Source organism: Hyaena hyaena, unplaced genomic scaffold, assembly GCF_003009895.1.
Source record: "Hyaena hyaena isolate Hyena2069 unplaced genomic scaffold, ASM300989v1 scaffold_263, whole genome shotgun sequence".
NCBI classification, from domain to species: domain Eukaryota; kingdom Metazoa; phylum Chordata; class Mammalia; order Carnivora; family Hyaenidae; genus Hyaena; species Hyaena hyaena.
In genome coordinates this window covers 631,231-651,882 of record NW_024080897.1, presented here as the reverse complement: position 1 = coordinate 651,882, position 20,652 = coordinate 631,231, and the positions used below count along the sequence as shown (strand labels likewise).

General features: G+C 40.5%; 1 protein-coding gene across 3 annotated transcripts in view; it reads right to left on the bottom strand.

Annotated features, from left to right (window-relative positions):
- Nucleotides 1-18,729, bottom strand: part of GPR180 (G protein-coupled receptor 180) — a 29,188-nt gene extending 10,459 nt beyond the window's left edge. For 2 of the 3 annotated variants that reach the window (XR_005530741.1, XM_039245715.1), the window contains exons 1-5: nucleotides 18,507-18,729; nucleotides 15,496-15,654; nucleotides 7,702-7,902; nucleotides 1,070-1,250; nucleotides 880-929 (exon numbers count right to left, since the gene is read on the bottom strand). Coding sequence is in view for 2 of the 3 variants with exons in the window: in XM_039245715.1 (XP_039101646.1) it covers nucleotides 880-929; nucleotides 1,070-1,250; nucleotides 7,702-7,902; nucleotides 15,496-15,654; nucleotides 18,507-18,651 (736 nt within the window). In the remaining variant the exon portion in view is untranslated. The remainder of the gene's footprint in view (nucleotides 1-879; nucleotides 930-1,069; nucleotides 1,251-7,701; nucleotides 7,903-15,495; nucleotides 15,655-18,506) is intronic. The other variant, XM_039245716.1, reaches the window with a different exon arrangement.
- Nucleotides 18,730-20,652: the final 1,923 nt, after the last annotated feature.

Genomic DNA, 20,652 nt, shown 5'->3' with positions numbered 1-20,652 from the left:
GAAGCAACTCTTATTCGTGTCTGGGAGGCGACCAATACACACCCTCTTCACTAGGAAAACAAAGGTTCTAGAAAGCTCAGGATCTTAAGATAGGCAGCAAGATGAGGATGAATGGGGTCCTGAGATGATTACACAGATCACCATAAGCTCCCCTATTAAAGAGAGATGAGACCAGAATTGTGGAAATATTAAAAAAAAAAAAAATCCTAGAATGGTTTCATATTCAGAATCTGCTTTTTTAGAGCAATTGCGACTATTTTTCCAGGACTGAGAGTGGCATTATGGATTATGGGCACTTTTAAATATTTTTCCCATCATGCTTAATTGAAAAATTACTTCATAGAAGTTCCTCATATAAATAAAAGAACAAAGATGTGAGGTCAGGTCACTTACAGGTGTACTCCTTGCCTCTGGGTCAGAAATAGAAAAAGAGTCAAAAAAGATGAAAATAGAGTCAAAAAGGGATGACCACAAATATCAGCTCTGGGACCAGAAAACTTGGGTCTGAGTTTTGTCTTTACTGCTCAAAAGCTGCTGACATTTGGGAATGTACTTCCTGTCAATGAGCCCAGATTCTTTGTGTGCAAAACAGGGATAAATGTATCTACTTCAATGAGTTTTTACTGAGATAAAGTGAGAGTGTATATAAATATGCTCCAAAGACAATGAAGAAGGATACACATTACCAATGGTTAAAAAGAAGTTAAACAGGACACCTGGGAACTGAGTCTGTAACCCTGTTTTCAGCTGAGCTGAATTCTAACCAACCTTGGGTAGAAAAATTGTATTACGACAAAAGACAATTTACACAAAAGGAAAACAAACAAGAAGCAGACAGCAAGTTTATGTTTTAAAAAACGTATCTCAAAAAATACTCACATTCCGCCAAACTTCCCATAAAAGGTCTCCCTATTCCATCTTTGGAGTAACTGATGAATTGAAGAGAAGAGTGTTAGTGTAAATTACAAATGTGAAAAGATTATTCATAATCAAAGCAAGCATAATTCTCGCGAACTAATTAGGATTAATTAGACGTAACGATGAACACAGGTTTAGTGGCCTGAGTTACCTGGAGAAATGGATGTAATTAGCTAGAGCTGAAGCAGCTTGTAAGAGCAATGCCGTCGTCAGGACCTTTAAAATCATGTGCATGGGCCCTCCTTTCTTAATGGCCTGCCACAATGACTGAGCATAAATGCAAGCGATCACAAAGTACACGAGGACTAAGAGGAAGAAGAACTCATGCAACCCTGTGAAGAAAAGAAAGGAGTTTGCTTCAGTCAAACAAAGCCAGTTACAGTGCAGGGCTGCTTTCAAATCTTCCTGCCAATGTATTTCTAAAACTTGTTTCTTCATTGGAGTCATGGCATTCACTTTTTGTAAGGAAAAAAAAAAGGAAATAATTAAAACTTAAATAGTTTTTTTACTGTGGGATAAGGATTTAAATATAAGAAGGCAGACTAAACTAAAGCAGGTAGAGTCAACGTATAAAAAAGCACGGCGGCCAGGGATAAGCCCGAGGACTAAGCGTAAGATCAGTTTTGTTAGGAAACAGTAAAACCAAGGATTTGAGCGTTCAGCTAGACATACTTTTTACCCTCAAAGTGGATTACTTTTGTATGGAAGTCAGGAACAGGTTGTCAATGACACTTTAATATATCCTGACAATGGTTCTCAAAGTGTGACCCATGGGCCAGCAGCAGCAGGGAACCTGTTAGAAACGCACATTCTTGGGCTTCGTCCCAGATCTAGGGTGTCAGAAACTGTGGGAGACGGGACCAGCAAGCTGTTTAATAAGGCCATCAGGCGATTCTGAGCCAGAAACATAGCTCTGAAAGGTACCGTTACCTTACATTTTCTGTTGGATAAAGTCTCCAAATACCTGTTATGACCAGAGTCCCCTTCTGCAGTCAACTGTCCTCGGCTCTCGTCCAAGAGGAAACCCCATGGAGACCACGAGACTCCATCCTACAGCTGACTGAAACTGTAACACCTGACCAAACGGCCAGCAATCCAAAGACGAGCCACTGGCCACCAGGGCTGGTCTGCTTCTCCAAGGTAAGTTAGGCTCAGCATATTCCTCAGGTTATCAAACCACCAAACACGGGAAGAATTAGGCAACAGGAACTGGAGCTGGAAGGAGCTGATGTTGGGACAGACCAAAGCAGTCAAAGGAAGTCACCGTGAAAGAAATATTTTGAGTAAGCAGAAATTTCCAGTGAGCAAAGGGAGCTGCTTGGTAAAGACAAGAACCAAGTAAATGAGCAGACTTTGTATTAAAAACGGTGCCAGTCGTTAAGCAGGCTCTAGTTCCCAGCAACAGCTGGCCAGCACAGTCTTCCTGCGGGCCACAAGATAAACACCCCCTTTTCTGCATTACCTGGAATCTTCGAACTGTGTCATTTTTCAGAAATTTCGGAAGCATTTTATCATAAACTAGAGCGCTAGCTTGACTTACATTCACTTGGTTACAACTAAAGCCAGTCTGCAATATTATGATTTATATTACATTGTATCTACACAACACTGGAGCCCAGTAACTGTGGCTGTGAGCAGGGCTGATCATCTAAACCGCAATCACCTCCATCCGATCAAGAACGCCGAATCTGCTTCGGTTTGCCACCTGAGGTAAACTCCAATCCACAGGCAGAAAAGGGAGCGTTCATTTTGAAAAAGCAACCAGAAGATGCAAAGAGTAGGAAAAACAGTCAATAAACAGTTTGATCTCAATCATGTTTCTGGCATGGTTAGGAGGGGAAAAGAAAAAGAAAAGTGTTTCAGCCACTGGGTGTCTCTCCTGCTCTGCGTATATAAATGTCACTCGTTCACTTCTCTCCTCCAGGTGAGAAAGCATGTTTATCCTTTAGGAAGAGAAGATCAAATAACTGAAGAGCCATATTTTCTTTTTAAACTCCTTACACAGAAAAGTACTCCAGCTTTAGAAATAATGGGACGATAAGCCCAGGACTATTCTAGTAATGGAACAAGACAGAAAATACGCTACATACAGTCACTGTGGGCCAGTAAAAGTCTGTATGCCATTCTGCCTTTTGAATCTTAGTTTTTATTTTTCCTCCTTAGTATGAAGAATTATGGCACTCTTTTATTCATTTATAATGCTTTACAGAATATCCATTACAAGATAAAGTTTCAGACTCCATTAGGTTACAAATCCACCATGAAAAGAAACTCCTCAGACTATGTACTGAATAAACAGAATAATAATATAGGAGGAGGCTACTTTTGAAAATAAGACATATGTCAGTACCAAAAAAAAAGTTTTAGGATTATTCAAGATTAAATGTACCTTCCAGAAAAGCTAACATTATACCCAGTAAATTATTTCGTTCAGATAATATATTAAATAACTTGAACTAGCTCTGGTTCTGTGTCCTGTACTTTCTTCATTCAGTTTTCCATAAATTATTCTTACCTTGACCCTGTCCACAAGACAGTCTAAAGATAAAATGCTGACTCTGCACTCACTGTTCTTTCAAATAAGTTTGCTCTAGAAAAGAAAAGCTGGTTTTTTTCCTCTTCAGTGATCAACTTTTATTTTGCCGCCATCCTTCACAAGGAAGCAATCCGTATTTGTTCACTGTAAAATTAGGCTCCACTCCTCAGACAGGTAGGTACCAGGCACGCAACCTCACCTAGACACGGAAGGGGGAAAGTGCCGTCTAATGGTCACGGCGCGGGCGGCACACGCGCACGTTATGGGAAAACGGGTGGGTTTTAAGACCAGCTGACCGGCAGGAGGCCGGGCCGCATCAGCGGGGAGGAAACTTACAGGATGGCTGAAGACACTCGGCTCCGGCCGAAGGGTGGGAGGTGAGAGAAAGAGGGTAAGACCCGAGAGTCGCCAGCCACGGCTGCCACACTGGCCACCCCTGCCTGCCCGCTCCGCTTGGAGCCCCAAAGCCCCGGTGTCCACACCACCCGCAAGTGCTTCAAGATGGATCCGGACTCGTCTACACTGATGACAGAAATTCTAACACTGCTGACAGTAAGAGGGAAGCCTGACCCTTTACTCTGACCTATCAGTCTACCCTCTTTGACACCTTCACTTACGTTTCTCTTATGACGCTGTAGGGCTCAGGCATGAGACCCTGTCCTGCCCAGTGACATGCGATGAGGGAGCCTCTGAGAAAGGTGTCCTTGCTTTCAAAAGAAATACTGAATCTTGCCGTTATCTAGATGTGATGCCCACAAAGGGAACCGCGGTTAACTCTGAACACGAGGGGGGGCCGGGACACGAGGGGGGGTGGCACACGAGGGGCTGTCCTACGGACAACACGGACAGTCAGAAGATAAGAGGATGCAGAGACGCTGACCGTCCGTGAAGAAGCCTCAGAAGTTCTTGTCATGTAACGTAATTAATCTCCTTATTGTCTCTATCACTTGCATTCGAGTTTTCTGTTACTTTAAACCAAAAGCATTCTAACACGTAACCAGAGCTAACACTGGGATCTTGAAAAACGGTGAGATGGCAGATATAACAGAATAATATAATATTATTTCGATGAAAATCGGTCTACTTCAGATGATAATGCTTTAACTCTCAGGATTCCAAGTACTTCTGTTTGTCTCTAACGAGAGCACAAATATAGTGCTAACTTTTAACAAAAATCCTAATTCTTTAAAGAAGCAGTTTTACTTTATTCTACCTTAAAGCATAATATTCCTAGGTAGTATTCTGTCAAGTGGCATCATACTTGGCTTAATGGTTGTTTTCTTTTTTAATCTAGACCAATCTGTAAAAATATGAGCTTAACCAAAGTTTGATACACACAAAGCACATAATTTGTTTGAAAGAAAACAAATTACAAAATCTAACCGGAATATTGCACAGTGTTAATTGCAGCTATCTGCACCAGGCCATTCTAATGCAAACCTCTCACACATACAGCTTAGTAGTCAACTCTCAGTAAAAACCACAGCAAATCAATTTTCCCTACTCAGGAAAGAAAGCTGGACAAATGAGAAAAAGTTTCTAAAATGAACTAACTGGGGATTATTCCCTGGAAACAGATCCCATACCTGCGGCTTCCTACAGTGTAGGAAGCACCCGTCTCAGGACTATACGGTCAAACAATGCAATAGCAACACAATGTGGACTGTGGACTCTTAGGTTACTGCTTCTGCACATGACAGTCAACTTGAAGCTCTGACAAACTACGGCTGCCTGGCTTCCACTCCAAAAACCAATCTATCGGAGGGGCGGCTGGGTGGCTCAGTTGGTTGATTATCTGACTTCGCCTCAGGTCATGATCTCACGGTTTGTAGGTTCGAGCCCCGCATCGGGCTCTGTGCGGACAGCTAGTTCAGAGCCTGGAGCCTGTTTCAGATTCTGTATCTCCCTCTCATTCTGACACTCCCCTGCTCGCGCTGTCTGTCTCTCTCTCTCTCTCTCTCAGAAATAAATAAAACATTAAAAAAATTAAAAAAAAACAACAACAATCTATGGGAGTCTCAAACAATCTATGGGAGTCTCAGAGGGTGGACATGTATATACTTTCTCAAGCTCTCCGGATGCACAGTGATGGGTTTAGGACCGAGTTAGACTTTGATGTAAATTATCACATCTCATGGCAATGTAGAATTAATCATATTTTAAGGCTCTTAGGCATTTTAATCAATAAAATTATGTGATCCCTAGGAATTAAGCCAGCCATATAACAAATTTGAATACTTTTGAGTATTTTTGGCACTTGTTAATAATCAATCCCCACAGATTAGCCTTGCACCGAATCCCACGCTTAATGAGAATACATACTAGAGTGAGGTTGTGCCCTTTGTTTAAATGTAACTTTCTCCATTCTAGTAGAAGACAGATTTTAGACAGAAGTATACGTATCAATCAAAATCCGTCGTAGGAGAAGGTAGGTCAGAAGGAGTCAGGACTAACAGCTGAATCAGAATGGTCTGTATGAACCTAAAGGCTGAGCTGGCCATAATTCAGGATGCTGGGAAAACCACTGGAAGATGTAGGCAAGGTTCAGGGTGAGCCAGGGCACAGATGACTGACGTTCCGTGGCACAGGCCACAAATGTGCTCATTCTATGGCCTACAATGGCCTACAATCAATGTTCAGACGTCTAATTGGGAATGGGAGTCTGGGTAAGGAAGCAAAAAAAAAAAGCATATCAGGAATCTCGTAGAGTCTCGTGGACCCACACAATAACACAATAAATAAAACCACCTCCTGAGTTGAAGCCGTAGCGCTAGGAGGGCAGGAGGTGAAAGGGCTGTTGGACCTGGACTCCAGTACCGGCTTGGGGTTTGCACATCCAGGACAGTGGCACAGCATGGCTTCCCGCTGAGCTCTTACCAGTCCTAAATATTAGCGTCCGAGGAAATCGTAAAGGCTTATGGTTAAAAGGGTCCTTATAAGCAATTTAATCCAACTGTCTATCCAATGCTCTCAGTAGACCTGGGTTTCATCAATGCCTTTCCAAACTACAGAAAATAAATGTCAATAACTTTTATAAAGAAAAAAGAAACAGTAAGACGGTCTTAACTTCCAATAATGATCCATACTACTCCAAAGTACTATTAAGTAGACTTCAACCTTTAAGTTCATCTGCACTCAAAAACAACTTGAGTGGCTTACCCTTACATCATTTCCTTCACAGAAAGAACTTTTAACAATTAAAGTGTTTGGCATTCTGTCACTATGTAAACACTTTTTTCAGACTAACAGATTTATTTTAAAAAATTCATCTCTTCACACGTTGAGTTACTGGTAACCTACTGCCCATAACGCATGCTCCTCAAGTTACATTTCTAGCTGTGACAATTCACACTGGGAACAGAACAATCGGTTTAATCTAATGGAGCCTCAATTCCTGTTCTTCCTGCACTCACTACCCTGATGATCAATAAGATTTAATGGGCTTGAAATTCTTCTCTAAGCAGACTGATTCTTCCAAATGGGTAATGAACTCAATAAGAAGTAAACTCCTAATCCCTTTCTTTGATAGATGGCCTAGAGATCTCAGCCTTCATTCCGACGTGTTGATTTACAAAGCTGCTATAATACTTTATAGCAAGTCTATCATTAATCACAAGAAGTCGTTCATTTCTGTTTGGGCTAGGAATCTTACTTCCATAGGGCAATACACAATCTAAAACTTTGATGACATATTTTATGGGAATAAATCTGATTTTGGAAAACATTATAAACTTTGATCAATCCTAAAAAGGTTGCAAGGTCCTGTGAAGATAATCCCTGATCTGTTTAAACCAGCTGGTAAAAGTAGGGCAGTTTCTATCTCACTTAAAAACTGGTTTTCCAATTTAGATTACTCGATCTATTAACATTTTTCTGTCTATAAACATAATGTTAGGTTATCATAAAAATAAAATAAGGTTTAGAATGTATAGAGAAGACTAAAAACCATCCATAATTCTACCACTGAAAATACAGAAACATTCTGTTAGTATTTCTGTACTTCTCCCTGCTTAATTCTGTGCAGTTTTTAACATACTTAAAATCATAAAATATAAATTTTAGTGTTCTGCTTTTTTAACTTAAGAGTATAGCTATTAAAATGCTAATAGAGGATTCATTTATCGTCTGTCTACTACAGGACACTTAAGTTGCTTTTAATTTTTAATATTCTAACAATATAACATGAAGACATTTGTACATAAACCTTTTTCTATATTTAGAACATATATGTAAGTATATATTCTTACCAGATTCTCCAGCACTAAAATGATCAAATGGATTCCCTTCGGCATCTGGGTTTAGTAACATCATTTCAAATGGGATATCTTCCGCCTGAGAATTCTCATTGTCATCTTGGCATGTATACTTGTCTGCATAAAACACGTGCCACGTTTGAGGATGTGGAATCTGGGACACTGTCAGATTATGTTCAGTCTGATTCATGGTCACTTCAAAAAGAAAGAAAGTAGCACTTTCAAAGCAAAGCTCTCAAATGAATTCATTATTTTAGTTACATAATCAATTTGCAGTTCTGTTTAGTTCTTACTACTTTGAAAATCAAAGCCTTGATGTAATACTGGAATAAGGTCTGTAAATCATACGGTAGATAGAAATCATGTATCTTAACCAAAGGAGTCACTGTGAAAGTACTGTGAAGCACCACAGATGAGCACAATGGTCTCAATGAAATTCTGAATTTGAATTTTAAATATTCTAAGGTTTTCAAGTGGATTAGTAACAATAAAATATTTTCTTTTTTATTGTGGTAAAACATGAGTAACACAAAAGTTACCATTTTACCCATTCTTAAGTGTACAGTTCTGCGGCAGTCAGTCCTTTCCCAATGCTGTGTAAGCACTGCAGCGACATTTTTGAAAATTATATCTGAGTTAAATTAAAAGTGGAGCATCCAACTCAGGGAATCACTGTATCTAAAAACTATGACCGACAAATACCTTCAGAAGATTTTCCAAAATCTTTTTCTCATTGATTATTCATTAAAAAGATACTCAAAGTGGAAAAATAGAAATTACGGGAATATAAGAGTTGTTACAGTGGGTCCGGTCTATACAGTGGGGAAATGGGGAGGTTCCTGAATGCTGGCACCACACAGATCTGTGTTTGAATCCTGGCTCCAATACTGACCTTTTATGTAAACTTGGGCAAGGTGTATAAGCAATGACACTTACTCTTTTCATCTGTAAAATGGAGATGATACTTCAAGCAAGGAGCAGAAGAAAGGACTGAGTTACAGGAATCATTAGGATGGTTACGCGTCATACAGTAGTTGCTAAATAAAGGTTACTTCTCCTTTCCCTTTCTCTAAAACAGGGAGTTATATTAATAAATGGCTCTCAATGCAGGGTAATCCTGGCCCCCTCCAGGGCATCTGAAAACGTGCAGGGACATTCTGTTGTCACAACAGTGGAGAAGGTTCCTGGAGGGAGGCTGTGCTAAACTGCATGAAGTGCAAGGCAACATTTCATACAATAAAGACCTGCTCCACCCCAAATGGCAATAGCACCCCTTCTGAGAAACACTTAGTGATGTCTAATATGCATTCCAGATCTGAAATGATGAGTCTAACTAAAGAGGCACTCACTATCACTAAGCTGTAGGAGAGTTAGGTCTCAGACACAGTGTAGAATAAAAACAGTAGTAGAGTTGGTGCTATTACTTAATAACCTCATGACTCAGTAAATAAATTGCTTAACCTCTCGAAATGTGCTTCTTCGGTAGTAACATTAAGGTACCTGACCGGTCTAGCTCAGAGCTCTTGGCAGGAGTGAATGAGACAGTATATCACTATATAAAAACCCTACCTAAAGAGTCTGATTCTGTACAATGTATTCTTAAAATGGAAGATTGTGATGGGCCCAATTCCCAACTCTAGGTTGCCCCCACAGCATGCCAGCTAGTTCTGATCTTTTTCCCAACTGAAGAAAAAATACTTTTTAATAAATAAAAGACACCTTGAGATAAACTTGGTGATCTGCATGTGGATAAGATTTTAGAGAGTATTATGAACTTATTCCTTTTCTTATGTGTCATAATGTAATTCTATGCAGAAGAATTTCCTTACTCTTATATAAGATACATGCTGAAATACAGGTGGGCAAACTGCTCATGATATCCACAGCTTATTTTGTTATGCCTTGATTAAAAACAAAAATCACACACACATGAATAAAAAGCAAATGTAACAAAACATTAACGATGATTGAATCTAAGCCAGAATATACAGATGTTAGTTGTACTACACTTTCAACTTACCTGTATGAGTGGAAATGTTCCTGATAAAATGTTTTAAAAAATGCTATTTATGGATGGTCTTTAAAATGAGATACAGATTTATCTAGTTAGGATTCAAATTTTGAGACTTAAGACTTTACAATTGGGAATTTCATTAGCCAGTTGCAGTGGACAAGCTGATTTTATTAATGAAGGCACTGAATTTTTTTTTTTTGAGGCTATTTTAAATTGGCTTACATTGATACTGCTGTTTTTTGGTTTATTTATTTATTTTTTTTCTGTATAGCTTCATCAAAAATGAGCAAAGACTCTAGTTTCTGATAAATATCTGAAAACCTTTAATAAGAATTCAATATATGATCAACACTGGCTCAGAAATTAGGCATGTGAAATGTGTAGCTCATAATTACATGATTTGGTCCTCAAAATATAATGGTTCTGCTACTTTGCAATTTCATCACGTGTGCTTTTTTCTAAATAAAACAAACATAAAATTAAAAATTGAATATTATATTTTTCATCATTATACTTTTTAATGTTTCATTTTCAACGATGCAGATTTACATCAAATAAAAACAAAAGTGTGCTTCAAAAAGTGATACTGGCCTTCAGCTTTTCGTCCTGTGGCTTTTTCTAGCAGGCCTGGGAAACAAGCCTCTTCACAAAACTATATCATTGTTTCTGAGACAAAAGACTGCTGCACAGCGTGCTGATGTAATTAGTACCTCAAATATTAACAAAACTTGAAATCGCAGACGATAATGTTAAATGGATAGTTGCCCAATCATGTTATTAAAGAAAATGAATACTGTTAACAAAAATACACAAAATAATAAAATGCTAACATCTTTAAATGACTTTATAAAACACATCAATTATACAAAGCGAAATATGCATATGATGTAAAAAGAATACTGAAAATGTTTTATATGCAAAATATTTAGCTCTTGTAACATGACAGCAAATTACCCCCAAATGCCTTGTTATAGATTTTTACATACAATCGTAATTTTCAGTGCTTTTAAATGTCTCTTTTCCTTGCTTTAAAAACCTACAAAATAGTTTTTATCATTTAAAAAACTTGATGTTTTATGACATTACTGAAAGAGGAAAAAGGAAGACTAAAAAATAATTTCTCAGACATTAAATTGGGGGTATATATGCTCATAAGCAATATCTGACACTACAGGTGTCTAGTCTTTTCATAGTTCACAGCAGCAGGGTTTTTCATAGGAGTTAGGAATAGTCAAGGAACTCATTACCAAGTAGGTGAAAGGCTAATTAATCTTCTAAGTCTCATTAATGGCCAGGAAATGTGAATATTTCTATAAGGAATTATTTGAAAATACGTGGTACTACTACACTGCCATGCATTTGAGAATATGCTTTTTGTTTCAATGCACCAAAGCCTCTAAATAATAACATACTATACATATGACCACTAATATGTAAAAGAGAATATAGATTTTCTTAAGACTTGGCTTTTGTTATTGGGAAAAAATTGATAAAATTTGTAAAAAGTGATATATGTCACCACATATATATATCACCATTTACATATATACATCACCAGAACTTAATTTATTTCAGTTCCTCAAATCTAACAAAACAATCATCATCCTTCACAAATTCTTACTACCTGAGATCTTCCATTCCAATAATACCCTTGCACTCGAAGAACAGAGAAGGAAAAATAGTCTAAGAAATACCTGCAAGAGGTTTTATATAAGTTATAGTCCTAGATAGATGCAACTCCACCTTGAAGAGGTATATTTAGAAATACATCAGGTTAGGATTTGGGGTAACCTTAGCAAAAACGAATCCAACTTTCCTGACGTACAGACAGGTAAAGTGAGGCTCAAAGAAAACAAGCCATGCTTCTCAGTTTATAGCAGTCTTTCCATTACACCGTACTGTCTCCCTGTATGCATAAGATCTGGGGCTGAAGGTATATGTCTGATATAACAATTATGTTTTTGCAAGTGTATACAAGGTATGGTATAATATTAATGAGGCAATATAAAACAACAAATCAATTCCGAGAACTCAAAGCTTTAAACGGCCTCATAAGGTTTTACTGGAGAAAGAAAAAGACTTTGAGGTACCAAATACAAAGCAATCAGCCTGCCAACCAGAAAAGCCCATCAAGATCCTCAACAAATGCTGTTGGGAAAAGTGGACAGCTCCATGCAAAGGAAGGAAACTGGACCACACTCTTACACCACACATATAAATAAAACTTAAAAATGGATTAAAGACCCAAATGTGAGACCTGAAACCATAAAAATTCTTGAGGAAACACAGGTAGTAATTTTTCTGACATTGGCTGTAGCATTCTTCTAGATATGTCTTCTGAGGCAAGGGAAATAAAAGCAAAAATAAACTATCAGGGCTACATCAAAAGTCTTCTGTACAGCAAAGGGAACAATCAACAACACAAAAAGACAATCTACTAAATAGGAGAAGATATCCACAAATGACATATCCGACGGAGGGTTAGTATCCAAAATATATAAAGAATTCACACAACGCAACACCAAAAAAACACAAATAATCCAATGTAAAAACAGGTAGAAGACACAAACAAATATTTCTCTAAGAAAGACATCCAGATGGCCAAGAGACACACGAAAAGATGCTCAACATCACTCATTATCAGGGGAATACAAATCAAAGCCATAGTAAGATATCATCTCACATTGTCTGAATGGCTTAAAAAAACAAACGTAAGAAATAACAAGTGTTGGCATGGATGTGGAGCAAATGAACCTTCATGCACTGTTGTTGGGAAAGCAAACTGGGGTAGTCACTGTATGCAGAATGGAGGTTCCTTAAAAAATTAAAAATAGAACTACCATATGACACAGTAATTACACTACTGGGTATTTAACTCATAGAATATGAAAACATTAATTTGAAAACACAGACATATTCCTAGGCTTACTGCAGCATTATTTACAACAGCCAAATTACGGAAGCAGCTCAGGTGTCCATTGAGAGATGAATGGATAAGGAAGATGTGGTATATACTTACAGTGGAATAATACTCAACCGTGACAAAAATGAAATCTTGCCTTTTGCAACAACATGGATGGATCTAGAGAGTTACTGCTAAGTGAAATAAGTCAGTCGGGAGAAAGACAAATACCATATGAAATTACTCATACGTGGAATTTAAGAAACAAAACAAACTAACAAAGAAAAAGAGACCAAAAAAAAAAAAAAAAGACTCTTATCTACAGAGAACAAACTGATAGTTACCAGAAGGGAGGTAGGTGGAGGGCCAGGTGAAATAGGTGAAGGTGATTTAGAGAACATTTATCACCATCAGTACTGAATAATGTATAGAATTATTGATTCACTATATTGCACACCTGAAACTAATATAACACTATATTAACTATACTGGAATTAAAATAAAAAACAAAAACAGGGGTGCCTGGGTGCCTTAGTCGATTAAGCATATGACCCTTGATACCAGCTCAGGTCATGATCTGTGTGAGATAAGCCCCATGTCAGCTCAGAGCTTGTTTGGGATTCTCTCTCTCCCTTTCTCTCTGTCCCTCTCTTTCTCATACACTCTCTCTCTCAAAATAAATAAATAAACTTTAAAACAAACAAAAACACCACATACAAAAAACCCTTTGAGCCCTAAACTCTATGATAACTCATCTTACAAATATTTAGTAAAAGCTACAGTGTTCTAAGTTTTCATTCTCATAGCGCCATGTAACTAGCATTGATGGTACTTACCACAATTCCAATTTCCTATTTATTCACGTTGATCAGATTCATTCCTGTCACCCCCACTAGCCTTAAAGACTCAGAGGGTGTATGTTGGTCCCTGATTTATCGTAAGTGCCGTGCCTAGTACACGAAGCATGGAAGTGCCCGGGGTATGCATGAGTGAATGGAAGAACTTTGCTTCTCTCACTGATTTTATAACAAATAAATAAAATGAAAAGTGGTAACTATAATATGCGCTGTGGAGGAAAACAAGCTATAAAAACTCAAATGTTAACTTACTGTAGAAAGGAGCCAAAGAGGGAAGGAAGAACAAGCAGAAGAAAAGCCTGTGCAAAGGCCCCGGGAAGCACTGAAATAGAACAAGCCCACAGGTAAAATGAGGCAGGAGGGAACAAGGCTGTGAGATGGAACTGGGGGGTAAACAGTGGCCAGACTATGGTGGCTTTGCTGATCAGGTTAAGGAGGCCTGTCTTTGTCCCAAGAGCAGCAGAAAAAGAAGTATTTATGAGTGTGGTGAAGAAGGGAATGTGACGTGATCAGATCTGCTGTTCAGAAAGATCCCTCTGGTTCCGGGGCCACCAGCATGGCACCAGGGGCCACGTGGGAGTCTTCTGCAATAGGCAAGAAATTATGGCAGCCTGGAATAACGTGGTAGAGGCAGAGATGAAGAAAAGTAGATGAATTCAAGAGATACTTAGAGGTCACTCGCTGATAGACTGGAAGCGGATGGAGAGATCGAAGACGGAATGTTAGAAGACTCCTTGGTTTCCAGCTTGCTTCCTGGATAGAGGGTGGTGCTGATTCCTGAAGCAGGGGGCACTGGAAGAGGGTGAGGTCTGGATGGGCAAGACGATGAACTGGTTTTGGACATTATGAGAAGCAGAAATGGAAGGCTAGAACTTTTTATACATATGTGGAACACTCAGGGGACCAAATTGAGCGTCTGTACAAATTTCCCAGCTTAGTTTTGAAATTCAAGGGAGAGGTAAGTAAGTTTAGGTAACTGTCTCTTTGCTATCTGCATCCAGTCATTTGAGACTTCTCCAAGCTACTGTTAACGTCATCTCGAAAATCTAGATAAGAGATCCCCACACGAGGTGGCAAGGACTGGGGCTTCTACTCTTGACCCTATTCCAGCTTACGAGGGACCTAAGAGAGCTGCCAAGACTAGGAAGGCTGCAAGTGTAGAAATGGCAACGTTTTACTTGACTAATTAAAGACAATTCAGAGACTCACGGATATGCAGAACACAGTGGGGGAAAAGGGAAAAGGAGAATTCTTATTTTTTCTCATGGATGCTTCCCATTCCTAAGGTCTTCTACAACCAATTAACTTCTGGTGGGTAACATGGGCAGCAGAGTATATGTCCTTCATTTCTACAGAAAGGAAAAAGAGTTGCACTAATTCTGGATTTCTGGATAATGCACCCTAATACATGGAATAGTGTTGATGAGAATGGAAGGGCTCAAGGGTACAGGCGACTACGATAAGAAAAGTGGAGCTTCTCTACAGGCAAGTGTGTAAGTTCACAAACGATGGGGCTGGATGTCCTAAGATGACATACTGTGTCACCATAGGACTAGGTCCCATGTTCCAATAACATGCTGCAAAACAGCATCACCTGGGCTGTTTTTTATACAATTAACTGAGATAATACATGCTTAGTGCTCAGCTCAGCGCTAGCAGATAATAAGCGTTCAACAAATGCTATCATTCATTCCATGCCGCCACTGGGTCAAAATACATTTGCCACAATGGTGTGAATTGTGTGACATGTAAGAAGTGCAAATGAAGAAAAGTATGCCTTTATAAATTATGTGGATATTTCTCAAAAAAACTTTAATGATAAAGGGAGGGAAAAGGCATTCTACCTCTTAATCAAGGAAAAAGTCAGTTTCCTGAATCGTCAGCTTAAAACGTACTATGCAAAATGTCATCACGGTGTGATGTATCACGAAACATCTTGGTATATAAACAACAGACTTCAACATTCAGGAGGCAAAAAACAGACCCAGTGATCCGAGGAAAAAGAATATACTCACTTGTCAATTGAGCTTTGGCCAATTTTTCACTACAGCTATAACCACGACTGCCTTCCTGGAGCTGTAGCCATTCCTGGGCTTGGAACAGGTAGAGTTTAGCTTCTTTTCCAACAGCTCCTGCTACGTTGTTGATTCGGACACACAGAAGAGCACGGTCACCTTGATGTTAAAACAAAAATCATCAACGAGTTTGGTCTTGAATGGAACTGAAATGACAAGACCATTCAACATCTCTATTGATCAAAATAGGAATTTAAAGAGCAGTTTTTCTTAACTCTCACTTAATTAGGGAGGTTCCATGAGAATGAAAAGCCCTTTCAGATGCAAGTCAAGAGACTATTTGTATTAATTATCCAAACTTAACGTGGCGCATGGTGGGTGCTAGGTATCTCCATCTACTTCCCAGGAAAACTGATGACGTTTCACTGAATGAAAAATGATAGCAACATCTCCTGTGTCTGGACATTTGCTGTCACAGAATTTCTGCCTCATTTTAGAAGCACTCCACAGGGCTTTAATCTTTGTTCAACCTACAGCAATTTCCCACCAAAGTTGCTCTTGTTTTCTAATGTAACATGTATGTTAATATTTAGTTATCCCTTTAGTGTAAAAAATAAGCAGAGCTAATAGTAAGAGAGTTTAAATAAATTAGTTTAGGGGTAGACATTTTAGACCAGATAAAAAATTTGACATTTGTGACTTTTACAAAAGAACTTTCAGAACAATAGATATTGTAAGACTCTACCGAAAAAGCCTGTTGCACATATCAACTACATGTAAGGCCCGAACAAAAATGGTAGAAAGTAGTTCTCTAGGTGAGGAGAAGTAAAAGCTGGAGACATTTTTCATTTTAAGATCTATTCTTTTGTTATTGTCATCACTTTTGTTATTATAATTATCACTCTGATTAAACATTTTAAAGAAGTTTAAATGTACAGTACTTATCAATGAATGTTCAAGTCTCCGACATAAATTGATCACTTACAAATGATCAAAAATTGTATTTTTTATATTTTTAAGTTTATTTATTTATTTTGAGAGAGGGAGAGAGAGAGAGAGTGCGAGCAGGGGAGGGCAGAGAAAGTAGGCCAAGAGACAGAGAGAATCCCAAGCAGACTCTGCACTGTCGGCACAGAGCCCAAAGAGAGGCTCGAACCCTCAAACTGTTGAGATCATGACCTGAGCCAACACCAAGCATCCGATGCTTAACCGACTGAGCCACCCAGGTGCCCCCAAATTATCAAAAATTTTCAAAGTGACTTGAAGGCTTACCGTCTTAAACTGCACGGAGTTAGAGTTTGTTATTTCAGTATAATTTAGTAATATTATTCTACTGCATTCAAATTCACTGAAAATTGGCAATAAATACAGAGTGTGTGTGTGAATATACCTGGAACACCCAATTCCTCAATCCTCCTTAAAACATCTGGATTTCCTACGTATGTTTGCCCTCTGTGCTTACCAACTAATCGTCATGAAATACCCAGGGTGTCTAAGTCCTCTGTGAGTCTTGAGTGAGAATCCAGGGCACAGCTTCCTTGCAGCCCAGCTTTCCCGCACTGCCCAGGCTGTGCCATTTATTGTAGCGTCTTTACTACCACTGTCAGTATTCAAAATACAGTTACAGCCAGTTGACTGAAAAACCAAAAAAGCGGGGAGTGCCTGGGTGGCTTAGTCGGTTAAGCGTCCGACTTTCGCTTAGGTCATGATCTCGCGGTTCGTGGGTTCGAGCCCCACGTCGGGCTCTGTGCTGACTGCCAGCTCAGAGCCTGGAGCCTGTTTCAGTCTGTGACTCCCTCTTTCTCTGACCCTCCCCTGCTCACGCGCTCTCTCTCTCCTAGAAATAAATAAAAACATTAAAAAAAAATTTTTAAAAAGATTGTTTTTTAAAAAAAACAAAAAATGGGACTTAAAAAATAATAACAATACTGTTTGTAGAGTTTGGAAAACTGGGTTGCTTTATCTCAGGTGCTTTAAACACTTTGAGTTTAAAAAAAAAAAAAATCAGGTTCCTCTTCCTTTACATCACCAATTCTGTACCTTCCCAATACTTTAACTTCCTTTCCTACACCCAAATACCTTCTTGTTCCTATTATCTTCTCCTCCAAGAACCCTCTCTGGGACAGGAGGCTGACACTGCACCTACTCATTCTAAAAGCTGTATTAATCAAGGATCTCAACCTCATCAAGGCACATCAATTGTTTGCCATATTTAAGTAGCAAGAGTAGGTACCAAGAAAATCACTTAAACTTCAAGAGTGCAAATAAAGCAGAAATTAGAATGAACTGCAGATTCATTCACTTAAGAGTCACTGATTTCTGACGGAGACCTGAAAGTAAGAAGCAAATGCACCTCTCATGTCCGAAGGGCCGGACGCTCCCAGGACACACTTACTTGCGTTTCTGTCAAGTTAATTCTAGGCCTCCTTCCTGGTCCAGACTAAATCTCCCCCTCCGGAGTAACTTAACTGTCCTAGCACCGTGACCACTGGATTAGCAGGTGTTTTACTTGGTGCCCCACACCTCTCTGCTTCCAGGAGGTTCTAACGAGTTGATCTTAAAAACACAAAAACTAAACCCGGTAAATCTAAGTTCTCCGGCTTCGATGAACGCGGTAAGGGCAGTGCCTTAGTGTCCACAATCAGGATGAGGCAGGGGTACGCAAACCCTGCTTCCTTGAGAGAAGGATCTCGAAAGATGAAGACTCGGTGCGGGGAGGGTTGGGGAACGGTGTTCCAAGTGCAGAACACTGTCCCTCCTGGGGGGGGGGTGCGGACGAGGGAGTGGGGCGCAGCAACGGCAGAGCCGGCGTGCGAGCATCCCACGACTCGGGCAGCTGCGGTCGGGGGAGGGCGGCGGCCACGCCGGCGGTCCGGGTGTGGGCTGGGGGAGGGCGGTCGCCCGCGTCACCGCCGCCGCCGCCGGCTCCAGGCCTCCCCGGGCGAGGCGGGGGGGCGCGGCCGCGGGGTGGGCCCACGCGCCTGCATCCCGCTCCCCGCCCCCGCACCTACCGTGGAACTCGAAGTGGCCGATGCTCTGGCCCTGAGCGTCTCGGGCCGCGGCGCTGCTGAAGCTGCCCCGCAGGGTCTTACCCTGGCCGCCCGGCGGCCACCAGCAGCAGGTGAGGGCCACCGCCAGCAGCCGCAGGCCTCCCATCCCCCTCCCGCTCGGGACCTACGCCCCGGCCCTAACAGCCAGCGGCCGCTGTCCCCACGTCGGCAGCCGGGGGTGGGGGCGGAGGGAGCAGGACCGGCGCCGAGGACCCGCCCCCCGCAGACTGACAGCCTATGCGGCGGGTCCCTCCACCACGAGCCAAGGCCACGCACCAATCAGAGGCTGAAGTGGGCGGGACGTGCGGAGGCGCGCGTCCCATCACTCCTCAGCCTGTTGGCTAGTTCCCGCCTTTTTATGGAGACTCAGAAGGATGTTGCTTCAGGTTACGGAAAAAGTATCTCCCTCCGTCTCGGTGCGCGGTGCCACTGCGCATGCGTGGTATGCCACCGCGGCTCCCGAAGGCCCACGGGGGAGTGGAGGGTGTGGAATTTGGAAAGAGCTGAGAAGCGCACGATGGCACCGTTTCCGGTGAAGAAAGGAGAGCCCTAGCAGAGTTCTAGATGCCTGTGCAACCTACTGGACGTTTCCACTTTAATGTGTCAAAGATACGTAACTGTGCATGTCCAAGTGTAACGCATGAATTCTCTAACGATTTTAACCTTCTGGGTTCCCTGTCTTCTTGAATTATATCATCAGACACCTGGGAAGTGTAGCTTACACCCCTACATCCAGTCATCTCAATGAAATACATGCCTATTTAGTGCCTCTTCTGGGTGGCGATGGTAGGAAGCAGCACCACTCTTCTATCCAGGCCATCATGGATACAGCATATTTGGCCTGTGGCAAGTGACCTGGCACCAGTCCTAATTTTCTCCAGTTGGCCTCACACAGCCCATCTCTACCCTAGAGCCACAGAAAGCTGTGGGAAACCCAATCTGACTGCATCACTTTCCTTCAAAAGCTTTTGATTGCCTGTAGTTCACAAGCCAAACTCTAGAATATAGCTTCCAAAGCTATCAAATTTCCATCTCTCAACTTTTTGTCTCCATCCTTACGGAGCCACTGTCAGTTCCCGGAACACTCCAAGTTGTCCTCTCTGAGTCCAGAGCCCTTGCAGATCCCTCTGGCTGGAAGGCTTTGCTTAGTCAACCACTCAACCTCTCGCCTTCCATTTTCTATTTTAACTCTTCTTTCCCAAGAAGGTTTTTTAAAAACCTTTCTTAAGCCTCCAAGTCTGTGTTAGATACTCTGGGAACCAGAATCCCTTACAGTCCTATGCTGTGTTGTCGATGTCTATAGATGTATCTGAATCCCCACTATGTTATAAGCTTCAACTGGTCAGAGACTGTATCTGTCCTGATGAGAGCAGAAGCTCAAAAATTTCATGAATGAATGTATGTAAATTATTTTCATTTCACAACATGCTTTCATTACATATAAGTAAGTTCTTATAACAGACCTCACTATTTAGAAAAAAAAAATATTGAGGAAGGGCTTCCTTTAGTATACCCAACATATTCTATATTGCTGGCCAACCAGGAATAAACTAAAGGTATTCATATGAGATTTTTTAAAATTGCTTTCTTTTTTGATTATAAAAATGATTCATGAAACTTAGGGAAAAATTCACAGCCAAAAGTGTATGAAGTAAACATGGAAGTCCTCATTTTTTCCTTTCCCTGCCTGACATGGTTACAAGGTAACCTCTATTGATAGTTAGGGTAGATCTTTTCAGACATGTAGTTACAAATGTACGTGGTATTTGCACACCAAGGACAGGAATAAAATTTGTCCTGAAAAAAAAAATCAGAACAAAGGCCATGAATGCTATGAGGCCTTTTCTGTCTCTTTCTTCTCTTTGTGATCAACTCTCTTTTTCTTTCATTGAAGACAGATTTTTTTTTTGATTCCTCACTTCATTTGAATGAATATGGCCACCAACAAGTCCCAAATTTATAGGTCCTCAAGAGTTCAAGAAGAGCACCTAGATTATACTAGAACCTTAGTCCAATTACAAATCCCAGGAAGAGGCTTCATTTGACCTAGGGTGAGTCAGATGCCTTGTCAGTGACCTGCCTGAGGTGGGGGAGGGGTCAATTTAGG